The 12,728-nt window shown below is 47.6% G+C and overlaps 1 protein-coding gene across 1 annotated transcript in view; it reads left to right on the top strand.

Moving 5' to 3' along the window:
* Positions 1 to 12,728, top strand: part of LNPEP (leucyl and cystinyl aminopeptidase) — a 1,221,122-nt gene that overhangs the window by 647,047 nt on the left and 561,347 nt on the right. Inside the window, exon 9 of the mRNA XM_069627677.1 lies at positions 10,655 to 10,786. Within this exon, the coding sequence (XP_069483778.1) occupies positions 10,655 to 10,786 (132 nt within the window). The remainder of the gene's footprint in view (positions 1 to 10,654; positions 10,787 to 12,728) is intronic.

Here is a 12,728-nt window from a genome sequence, read left to right on the forward strand (position 1 = left end):
GGTTCATGACACACTGTCGAGTGGCACAACTCCTTTGATTCCCACGTTGTTGGACACTGATCCTCCTTTGGAGTCTTGGGTGACACTGGATATGAGAGAACTTTCCAGGGCTGCTAAGCAAGGTCTTCCATAATGTGGGTGGCAGATTATAGAGCGGTTGGGGTCAAAATATCTGGAGCTATCAGGGACAAGACTTCCTTCTTCTGCATTCCCCCCCTCCCCGCCCGCCGCGCCCCATGGACAAGGAGTGTAAACAGCTTGACTCTCTGAGGAAAATGTTTTACTGCAACTCCGCTTTCCAGTTGTATAATGTGGATGCTGTCATGGAGTGGTGCAACACTATATACTTATCCTCTATTGCTAACCGAGCGCAGAAATACAATCCCATTGACACTAAGTGGTGCAACAATAGTCTCTGGAAGTCAGTCTCTCAGTGCATCCCCTCTAACAGATGTCACCAGTTCATGGTGGGTGTGCGAGAGGCCAAGCAAGTGTCAATTGCGATGTTGGGCTTCGTGCTCCACCATGTGGATACAATGGCGAGGGTCATAAACCTCAGTGTGGACATATGCATTTCTGCTTCGCTGTGGTCCTCCAACCTGTTCAAATTCACTAAAGGGAGGGTGCTTGGTCCCCTTCGATGAGACGGAGATGTGCACAGTTTCAACTGACGTACAGCTCTGGGACCTTCTATTCAGCTGGTTGGCTGTTTGGCTCAGAATACTGAGAGACCCCACTCTCTGGCTGCCTTTTGGCAGTTTAGGTGCGACATGCCTGCCAGGATGTTTAGCACTGGGAGAAGTCGCAAGAAGCAGAATATTGGCAGGTCTCCTGAAACTGAGCCTTCTGCTAGTAAAGAGAAGAAAAATTAGTCATGGTGCATTTCCCTCATATCAGAGGCTGGGTGTCCAATTGTCTCCAGACTTGGAGAATGGTCGGAAAAGGACTGTGGATCCTGTCTGCAATGGCTCCAGACTTCTGCCTTCACCCTTCTCTGCCTCCTTCTTCATCTCCTCATCAGCTTATTTTCCCTCATTTGATGGTACAGAATCAGCTACTGTTGGAGAGAGAGGCCGTCAAACTAGTCACAGTCGATGGGCCGGGTATTCTCCCAATGTTAACAGTGGACACATAAGTGTGCCTATCGATTTTGGTCTTAAACCTGCACAGGTTTATCCGATGTCTGTCTCACTTTGGAGTTGGTCTAGGTCCAACATCTGGGCTGCCAATTGACAACCTACTCCAAATCAATATGCCGCAGTTGAACCATCTTTCTGCTGCTGAAGGCTTTTCTTCCCCTTGTGCGGAATAGGGGCGGTTTCATCTTCATGGACAACACCACTGCTAAGCAGCATGTAAACAAGCGGGACGGACCATGTTGGATGATGCTAGATCTGTGGAAGTGGGCCATCTCCGAACACATCAACATCCAGGCTGTCTCTATCAGTCAGTGGTTCTTAATATGAGAGCAGATGCTCTGAGCTGATTGTGTTATCAGTCACACAAGTTGTCTCTGTGCAACCAAGATTGCAGAGGTTAGTATCTTTGCCACAAGGGGAGAACAGTGTCGGATGTATGACACATGGAAGGCAATGCTATTTTGTTTCCCTGGACGACCAACCTCCTGTGCTATTCTCCCCCCACTCCCTCTGAGTGCAAATGTACTGAACAAATTCACACAGAACCTGAGTTGCTTCAAGATTCTGATTGAGTCAATCTGGCCCTACCACCTCTTGTTCTTCGGACTGTCCACAGCAGGGCCAACTCAACCTAATGACAGAAGGGATCTCCTGCTTCAGCAGGGGACTCTAGTTCAGCATCCACTCCTCTATCGATGAATCTGATGGTGTCAGTGGTTATGTCTAAAAAGGATAGCCAATGGAAAGTTCCAACACATAATCTTTATAAGTCCTTAGCCTCCCAGCTTTCATAAACTAGTAAAACAAATGACCAAAAGTTGGACCCAAACAGCGACTGAATAGGCTTGACCCATCGTTCAAAACCTTCAATATTGATGGCAACTCCATCAAAGTGTCCACTGACACCAAAACTTTAGGAATCTATCTTGATTCCACGCTATCACTCAATAGACAAACGAATGCTGTTGTCTCTGCCTCTGCGTACACATGCAAGCTCATCACAGCATGCTGTCCCTTCCTCTCCACACAGAACTGCATTACTCTGGCCTGGACATTGGTTATGTCTAAACTTGATGACTGCAATGCATTATATCAAGGGACTAACCAACGTAACCTCAATAAACTCCAAGTTACTCATAATAATGCTATTAGAGCAGCCCTCAAAATCCCCAGATCTGTACACATCTCCGAAACAAGGAAGAGTCTACACTGGCTTTCAGTAACACAAAGAATATCACTGAAATCTCTCGTCCTCGCACACAAATGTGTGAACAAACAGGCCCCTATCCATCTAGCCTCTCGCTTCTCTCAGTATGTGCTCACCCAGCCACTTGCCTGACCATCCCCAGATACAAACTTCAGAAAGCTGGTGGTGTAAGCTTCCGAGTTCTTGCTTCCAAACTATGGAACTCGCTTCCACTAACCATTAGATCCAAATCTTCTCCAACTTTATTCAAACAAAAAGCTAAACTCTGGCTATCCTCCACATAAGACTAACCGTTACCTGTTCGTGCACTTAATATCCTTCTTCTAACTTTTAGACACTGTTGTATGCTACACATTGACTTTGATGTAATAATCCATTTGTGTTCACCCTCAACAACACCAATAACTACCCTGTATATTGTGCTTACTATGTACTGTATTTATCTTGCCTTTCCTGCTTATTATGTACTGTATCTATTTTGCCTTTCCTGCTTTTGCACATCTTTATCTGTATTGTAACCCATGTTCACCTGATGAATAATTTTATGAAACACTCTAACCGTAATTACTGTCTAACTTGCACCTATGTTGTACCAAGATATGCGCCCGGATGCCTTTGGGCCTGGTGCGCTATACAAATAAAAAAAATACAAATACAAGGCGGATGCCCTACTGGCAGCGCAACTACATGGGCATTGTGCCTATAGATGGATATCAGGTGCGGAGGGGCCGGGAGGCCCTCTAGAGATGTCACCTGGGGGGATATTGGAGAGTTTTGCATCCTTCTACGAAGGACTATGTAAGGGAGGGGGATCAGCCAGACGAGGAGGGGATAGATATCTATCTGGATGAGGTGTCGTTAGCGCCGCCGACACCTGAGGAGGCTACATAAATGGATGCCCCTCTCACGGGGGGTGAGATCTTGCTGGTGATCTGAAGGCTTTAGTTGGGAAAGGCACTGGGCAAAGACAGGTATTCCTCAGGTTTTTTTTAACACATTTGCCGGTGTCCTGGTCCTGTACCTGGTTAAACTGTTTAATAACATCTTGCAAACCTGACGGGCACCGAAGTCATTTGTGTGGGCTCTTATCTCGGTTATACCCAAAGAGAGCAGAGACCCCCGCGTCTGTGGTTCACATAGTCCGTTCTCGCCCCTCAATGTAGATGCAACGTTATTGACTCGAGTCCTAGCATGACTGGATGTTCATGTGCCATGGTTGGTGCACTCAGACCAGGTGGACTCTATAAGGGGACGACAGGGAGCGGAACGGTGCGCAAATCTCTGCACTTAATCGAATGGGCAGGCGACAGAAGGGTAACGCCACATTGCTGTCAGTTGACGCGGAGAAGGCAATCGCCAGGGTGGATTGGGACTTCCTGAAGGCGGCCCTCGTTAAGTTCTCCGTGGGGGTTACGTTTTTGCAGGGTACCATGGCTCTATACTCGTAACCAAAGCCCTGTATGGCTGCTAATGGAAGTTTCTCACGCTCGTTCGGGCTGGGGTGGGGCACAAGGCGAGGTTGTCCCCATTCGCTGCTACTCTTTGCTCTTTCCCTGGAGCCTCTAGCTCAGAGGTTGCACCCCGAGTGAAAGGTATTGTTGTGGGTGGAACGGAATACAAGCTGAGTTTATACGCTGATGACATATTACATCTTAGGAACCAGCGGTCCTGGAGTTAGTAGAACAATGCAGAGTGTGGTCTGGTTTTAAAATTAACAAGGGGAAAGCCATTCTATTTCCTTTGGACCGAATGGGGGAGGATGATATGCAGAGACTGGCCTTCTTGGGGATGCGGATCAATGAAGATTGATTAGGTTATTTAGGTATAAATGTCATGAGGGAAATGCGTGGGCTATACAAAGTGAATTTTCTATCACTCCTAATGAACATGTTCGGTAATCTGGAGAAAGGGAGTAAATTAACAATGTCATGGCTGAGGACGGCTGAACACCATAAAGATGAACTTCCTCCCTAGAATGCTTTATCTATTTCAGATGATCCCTGTTCTGACCCAGACTCTTAGGGTTTGGGAGGTCAAGGGGCGTCTTTTGAGGTTTTTGTGACAGAGAAAGAAAGCCAGGGTGGCATATAAGGTCTTGATGCTTCCAAAGGAAAAAGGAGTGGTGGGTTTCCTGGACATGTGATTATACTATAAGGCCACACAAGTATGGGTCCTGGTCCCGCATCTGCGGGGTCAGCGGGACTGTCAATGGGTGGAGCTGGACAATTTTTGTCTTAGGCCAGCAACAGTAGGGGAATGGATGTGGGTGTCGGGAGACCTAATCTCGAGAACGATTAGAGAACACGTCATTCTAGGGGTCATTTGGAATATTTAGTGGAAGGGCTCCGGTACGAGCGGCATGACAACTTGGCTCTCTCCACTGAGCCCCCTGTGTGCCCCGGGGGATAGGGATCGGATTCCAGATTTGGGCAGTTTTCAGACTTGGTTTGAGGCAGGTTTTAACGCAGGTGGGTCAGTTGAGGAGGGAGGGCCAATTAATCTCATTGGTGGACCTGGAGGGGTCGTTGGCAATAGGAAAAGTGTCAGTGTTCTCATACCTGCAGCTGAAAGGGTGTAATTACATAAGAGCCCTGGAAGAAACTGATGCAGTGAGAGCTCGACCCTTTGGAAAAAGTCCTGTACTCACGAAGGGAAATGAATGGATTGATCTCATTGTAAAGACTGGTAGGGGGGTCTGTACTTCCGCTCTCTATATGGTAGAGGGGAGGCACAGAGGACCCCAGCCAAGATTCTCTAATATGGTAACGATGGACGAGCAATCAAGGCCTAGCTTCTCAGGAGGTGATGCAGGCTGGTTCTTAAGTACAGTGTATCCCCAAGCCCCCACAAAGGAATGTCCACACACTGTATTACTGAAAACACAGTCTTTATATAATTAATATTCAAGGGTTATGTACACTTATCACAATAACGCACTTTGTGCTCAGGAAAATCAGCAATGGTAAATATCTACAATTCTAAAGTGGTACCACTAATATTAGACCTCATTAAAGTGCATTCACAATACTGTTAAAATGGCACACAGATCAATAAGAAGGAAACCAGCAATAGAGAGAGGAGAGATAACAGAGGGTTGAAACAATAGGCAGAATACTGGCCCCTACCACTGGACACAGTTCTGTGTGGAGATCCCCCCACCTGGGCAACCTGTAAAATAAAGAGATATAACACCAGCCCAGTCCATATATTGTTCAATAGTCTATTTCTCTCCTATAATGTTTTTACCCCCCCAATGTACCTGGTGGAGTCGAGTTCTTCGAAGAGGCGTCGACAGATCCTTCTTGAATGACCCCCTTTAAAGCAGGAGTCACGGATCGTCGAGAGGCGTCGAGGAACTCGGTGTTCGGTGTCGGGGAATCGACGGCCCTTCTTGAATGCCTTCCCTTTCAAGCGGGAGACACGGGGCGTCGAACGTCCGACAACAAACAAGGTAGAACGGCGTCGATGAGGCGGCAGGCTTCGATCCGAGCGGTGCTCGTCGGCGTCGAGACGTCGGCGTCCTGCGAGGAAGAGGCGTGCGGGGCACCTCGGCGACACTAGTTCTGGACCGCAAAGATTGTGGGTGACGGTGGCCCAGCAAGGGCGTCGAGTCGCTCGAGTCTTTGGGGTCGTGAGGTGGCGGGAAACCCACCGGCGGATTCTCCTCGGCGCGTTGGTCGTCCTCGACTTTCTCCGGCGGGACAAAGCGGCCGACGATGCGGACGAGGGAGTCCTTCAAGGCAAATGTTCTTAGGCAAGGAGCGGACGGCTCCGGTCGTCGGCGGCACGGCGTCAAGTGGTTCCCACGGCGGGGCAACACAACTTCGACGGGCCTCCAGCGGTTACACAGACCTGCGAACCCTGGTCGACGGCAATGGACTTCGACAGCGTCGATGTCCGGGTGCTTCACTTCGATCTCCTCGGCGGTCCCGTCTCGGGTCGGCAGCCTTTCGAGGGTCTGACTTCCAGGGCGCTTCGGCGAAGATTCAGCGGTGCTCGATGGTCCCTCGGAGCACGGGAAGAGGGCGCCTAGCCAGGTCCTCTCTCGGGTCAGTCCTCGACGATTTCGACAACCTTCAGTTTCTGTCGAAGCAAATGCCACAGCAAGTCTTCTTCTTCCAGCTGGACGTCGAGGATCAGCAAATCCAGTTACTCTTGAGTGGAGACTCAGCTTCTGAATGCTTCTGAACAATTTCCAGTGGTGAGAGGTCCCCAGATATACTATTCTGTCTCTCATCCACACTGCTGGCACACACACAGCAGCCAATCACACAGAAGGGCATTCATGCAGTCAGTCAGCCAATCAGGCACACAGTGCATTCAGGCCACACTCCTCCCTTTCAGACACTCACAACAAGGAATGTGGATTGGGACAAGTACCCAGCCATTCAACACTACACACTGCATTCAGGCCAGTTTCGGGCAGGGCTGTCTCAGTCTTTGTCTCACATGCCAGAAACCAGACAACCACAACAAGAAGTGTATATTGGTCACACACTCCATTCACCCAGGTCCCACCCACAGGAGGTACCCACAACATACAGTCAAAGGGAAGGCTCCAGTCAGTCTAGCTGGGCCTTCACAACAACACCATATATGGAACTTCCACCCAACAGCCAGTCAGGGGGAAGGGACAGAGTCAGGGCTTCCCAGGACTTTGGGAAAAACAAGACAACAGGCAATAGAAAGCAAGAGGCCACAGGGGCCATCTTGTTTTCTATCAGGAATCAACTGATCCCAATGGCAGGGCCTGGGTATCCCAAAATGGAGGACACCCAGAGCACCTGTCCAATTCAGCATGGAGCTGCCACCAGCCCATACCCTGCTCTGTGGGCCACCCACAGGTGCCCAAAAACATACACTAGGGGCACAGGGTTGTACCCCTACCCATGGGTGCCATAAGGGTATCCCATGGGTCTGTTCACCAAACCAAAAGAGAGAGCTGCACTGCCAGGAGTCCCAAATGGACTCCTGGGCAGAAAACATAACAGAACACACGATAAAAACAGAAAAAGGACAAGGATTCAGAGGCCCTGTCCCTCAGATGCATTTCCGGCATCACACTCATCCCTGTATGGGGCGCTGGTGGAGGCAGAGAAGGGAAACACAGAGAAGCTCCGGAATAAATGGCAAGGAGAATTGGGTCTGTAAGTAAGTAAATCACTATGGCAAAAAAAGGGGTTGCAGGGAATACAGGGTTTTCTGCAAAGGTGGCAGTATGCAAAGGTGGCAGTATGACCCAGTGTGACTCTCCAGGATGTTTCCAAGGGCAAGTCCTCTTTGTTGGCATAAATGTGGTAATCGGGCTGACTATTGGAATATGTGATGGGCTTGTGAGAGGGTGCAGGTCTGTTGGGATGAAGTGCTTGGATGGATTAAGGAGCTGGAGAGAGTCCCCTGGACAAAGACACCATTGATGGTTTTGTTTTGTTTGGAGGGTAGTGAGGGGGAATACAGCAGCCTACCGCATTTGCCATTTTGGTATTGACGGAAAGGGCTTGGAATGGCTAAACACAGCGAAGAATATATATGTATTCTTGTATATATATGTATGGAGAGGATCACTGCAGCCATTGACGGCAGAGGTGGGAATGTTGACGTGGAATGGGAGGAATTTCGGTCTATGTACATGTCCACGGATGTGGGGGTTGTAGGGCAAGGGGTATGAAAAGGGACTGTAGGTATAGCGGGCTTAGTCATTATGGCGATTTACTTTTTTTAAAATCTTCTAATGTGCAAAAGCCGGGGGGCTGAAAGGTGAAGGGGAACAAGTGAACGACAGGTTGATATACAAGCCGGATTTGAACAGACCTTAATGTTGGTGGTCTTTCTTGTGTCCGCACAAGCCAGGGGGTGGAGGAAGGGGGAAAGGGGAATTAAATATATATAGGGCTGTTATACTGGTGTGCCATTATAAAGTGGGTCATTCTGAGATTGTGTTTTGCATTTGGCTGTACCGTATTTTACAATATTAGAAAATGTTAGAAAATGTTAATAAAGATCAATATAAAAAAATAAATCACAGGATACCATTGCAATCCTGTTTATCCGAATAGCCAATACTGTGTTGAGGAAGAGTGGGGGAAGAATGAGTATAAATAACTTTGAAAATACTGAGACGAAGAAGAGCAAGGCAATGAAGAGCTCTATACGGAACCAAGACCAACATAGTAGCTATTACAAACCTGAAAGTGAAGCTACCATAAAAAACTGAAGTACTCTCCTTAGTCCTGCCCCAGAGGAGCATCGATTTGGGAAGCGAAACTGCGCTGAGAGGACCCGCTGCGCCCCAGACGCCTGGAGAAACAGGCTGGAGTCTGAAAATACAGCGAAGAGCCAAGATGCACCCAAAGACTGGGGAAACCGACATCTGGTGGCAGGGAAACAGCCATCGGAGTAATCCGGGCGGGACCCGATGTGCGGGAAGAAACCAGAGTCGCCGACAGTCACAAGCAAAGTGCGAGAGTCCAGGGGAAGCCTGAGAAGCTTACCAGTGTTGCCGAGGACCAGAACCCTCACGGACCAAGTTGGAAGGTATGTGAAGGGGGACCAAGAAGGTATGGGAAAACCCTGGAGGCTGTTGAGTCGAAGTGTGGAACGATCTTCCTTGTCCCAGTGGGACCAAACAGAGAGTTCATATAAAGAGACAGTGGGTGAGAGAACACCCCAGAGAGAACATAAGAGAGAGGTCTAGCAGGTTAGTGAACCAGGCCTTGTTGAGAGACACTATACATCTGAGAAGGGGGCCTGGAACCAGAACCCGCATATTGAGAAACTTGGAAAGTGGTTCATACGAGAACGCCTGGCAGGATAGTGAACCTTGCCTTAAGTAAGAGACCTTACCAACTTGTGAAGGGGGTCGGGGACCCACACAACGGGAGGAGACGACCAGAGGGGATGAGAGGTACACTTTAGCAAAGTGAGAGACATTTTCAAACTTGAGAAGGGGTTCTGGTCCCACATTACAAGAAGGGAAGACCAGAGGGGGGGGCACCCTTTGGTAAGAGATTGAAGCTCAAACGAAGAGAGAGAGATATTCTTTAAACCAATTCAAGAGAAGACCATGGGAAGAGAAAGGGAATCCCGTTGTAAGAAGGAAAATCCTTTTCCTAGAGGGCCACCATGGAAAGGGAAGCCTCTCTTCCCTTTCCATTGCAGCCTGTGGGAACAAGGGGAAGGAGCGGATGCGGCGCCAGCAACCGATGCCGCCAAAATAAGGTAAGTAGAGGGGTGGGGAGCTGAACAATATATAAATAAAGGGACGGAGGGTGGGGGGAAGATGGCGATAGGCAGAGCAGGCCATCAGGCGGCATAGAATGCGTGCTTGAACCAGCGGTTCAAGCCTGTGTTCCTAGCCATCTGATTGGCCGCCTCCGTCCACTAGGGTGCTAATAGGGCATAATTTTGGACTGGGAATAATGCAAGCATGTGAATCTGAAAGATGCCAACAGTAGAGAACTGCAGTTACAAGTAAGTAATTCATTCTTCTTCTTACTCTCCAAGAAAAGAGACAGGCGTAGCTGATGATTGGTCCTGTTTGCAGAAGGCACTGTTTATGCAGTGGCTTGTTTGTTGATGAACACTGAAAACAAAAGAAAATCTGCAACAAGCAGTTAGTTGTGGCATTCCCTCTATCACATCACCTCCTTTCTTGTGTGTTTTAAACGCTTCACAACTACTTATTCTCCCGCTTGTCCTAGTCCTCTGAGCACACAGTGCTCATGGTACGTCATAAGGTTGGAGTATTGGGGATGCTGTAGTCCATTCACTGCTTTTACCTCCTCCCTAACTGAGTGAGTCATCTTTGTTCCAAATGTGCATAACTTTATTGGCAATCTAGATTTTTTTTTTTTCAGGAAAATTCATCCTACAGTTACACTGTTATTTCATCATATCTTCTGCACATGGTGCAGTGGTGGTCATAATTTGGGGTTTATTTTATTTATTGGGCATTTGTATGGCGCCTATTCAGCAGAAAGTGTTTCCATTGTGTACATTGTTTTATACAGCATCATGCTGGCTGCATCCGCAGGCCAGGTATTGACGTGATGGTATTGATCACGTTGCCCGGTTTCTGGAATCAAGCCCGTGTCTCTTCAAAAGTAATTAATCTAAAAGATTGAAATGAGGTCAGCAGAGCATTTTGGTAATCTGTTCCTCTCAGAAGTAACGCTTCCTTTATTGATTGGAGTGAGTCGTCCTCAGGCTGTGTACCCGGGAGTCCGACTGTTAGTGCAGAGATGCCTGTGGGGCATGGATCCATGTTACAACAGTAAGTTTAATGCCCTTGTATGTCTCTTTACCGCAGGGAGCTTCCATACTCTTGATGCTGCAAAGCTATTTGTCAGAAGATGTGTTCCAGCATGGCATCAACCAGTACCTGTACAGTCACAGCTACGGATCTACACAGAGTGATGACTTGTGGTTAAGTATGAATAAGGTAACTATTGTTTTCTGCGTTCAATCCCACAGGTGAATTGGGCATAACGCCACCGACCTTTCCCTCTTTGTGACTGGTATGTCTTGTCAATTATATGTACAGTTTGTATGATGACATGTTAATATCATAGTATGCTCTATGCCATTAACTCCGGTCTGACACTGCAATTGGACTTGACACGTGGTCTATCTCGTACCAGCTGCCTACCTAAAACATGTATGCCTCGCTATTATTATTGCTACCACTCTTAGGCCGTTCCTGGACTTAAACCAGGATCTCCCAACCATACAGCCAACATTTGTATATTACAATTGTCTAACAATGTACAAGAATCACTACCCACAAGGGATCAAGGCTACACCTTTGTTTTACCTTCGCTTAAATACAACTATCTGGACTCCTCAATAAGGCCAACAAAATGTTTACTTAAGCTATGCCTAGACTCCAAGACCCCTAACACAGTACTCTTGAGCAGTGCTAACTTTCGTCTGCCTCTACCAGGGCACCCACTGTCTCCCTACCCAGTTGACATCCCCCAGTCATCCTTGCTCCACCAAAGACAGAAACAACAGACTTTGCTCCAGACCTCCAACCTACCACAAGCCATTGCTCACCGCCTCCCCAAAAAACTCACTGTCTAATCTAAAACATTCTGTTGCACCTAGAAAAGTCTCGACCAAAACTTTGAACTTCCATAATAACCTGAAACAAGAAAAATCATATGCCACTCCCACTTATGCAACTACACAAACTATGAAGGGGGCATTAATCAATGCCAGATCAATGGTAGTGCATGCTACAGACATCGCTGAGCTAATCACAGCTGAAAACCTTGACTTCAGGCAATAACAGAATCCTGTTTTCTTGCAGCAGCTGGCCCTTCACTCCTACTTGCTGTACCTGATAACTACTCTATCATAAGAGCTGATAAGATTCCAGAGGTGGCGGTATTGCCATTATAGCAAAGTCTAACTTAGAATCAAGATTTGCTACTACGCCAACATTTTCATCCTGTGAATTACTCACAGCCAAAATACTGATCTCAAACTTCTGTACCATAACTATCCATCTAATTTACAGACCTCCAGGGCCCACTGGCACCTTTGAGGAAGAAATAATGCTGCTAATATCGGATAATACCAAAGCCTCCTCGCAAATACTTCTACTAGGAGATTTCAATTTTTGATTTAACGACCCTAATGATCACCAGGCATTAGCAGTAGCTATGGCTTAAACCAAAAAGTTACCCAGCCTACCCATGACAAAGGGAGGACCCTAGATTGGGTAGCTGATCTCAACTGTGACACTGTAATCACATCAATTGTACCTCAATCATGGACTGATCACCACCTATTGTCATTCACCCTCTCAGCCAATATTCCTAAAACTAAATCCAACCCGATAGCGCCTACATGTCTTACGTGGAACAAAAGGAACATCACGGCGGACGCCATCCTGCCACATGTGATCCCTACCCTAAACTCCTTAGAGTACACCACCGACCCAGATGTGCTAGTAGATTCTTACAACTCTACCATGACCCAAGCCTGTGACATCATCGCCCCACTTAAAGGCGGACGCCATCCTGCCACATGTGATCCCTACCCTAAACTCCTTAGAGTACACCACCGACCCAGATGTGCTAGTAGATGCTTACAACTCTACCATGACCCAAGCCTGTGACATCATCGCCCCACTTAAAATGTGCAAAGGTAAACCCAGAGCTCACCTGAACTCATGGTTCACTCTGCAGCTAAAAACCTTAGAAAAGAAAAATGGAAACCTTATGGAAACACCTCCCCTCTGCAGAAAACAAAACAAACCTGATGAATCTTTCAGCTAAGTACAAAGAAGAGATACTTGGTTAAGAAATGGAATTAACCAAGCTAGCTCTAATACCAAAGAGCTCTTTGTTATCCTCAGAGAAATGGAGAGACCCATT

Source organism: Ambystoma mexicanum, chromosome 6p (assembly GCF_040938575.1).
Source record: "Ambystoma mexicanum isolate Mex_15411 chromosome 6p, UKY_AmexF1_1, whole genome shotgun sequence".
Lineage (NCBI taxonomy): Eukaryota > Metazoa > Chordata > Amphibia > Caudata > Ambystomatidae > Ambystoma > Ambystoma mexicanum.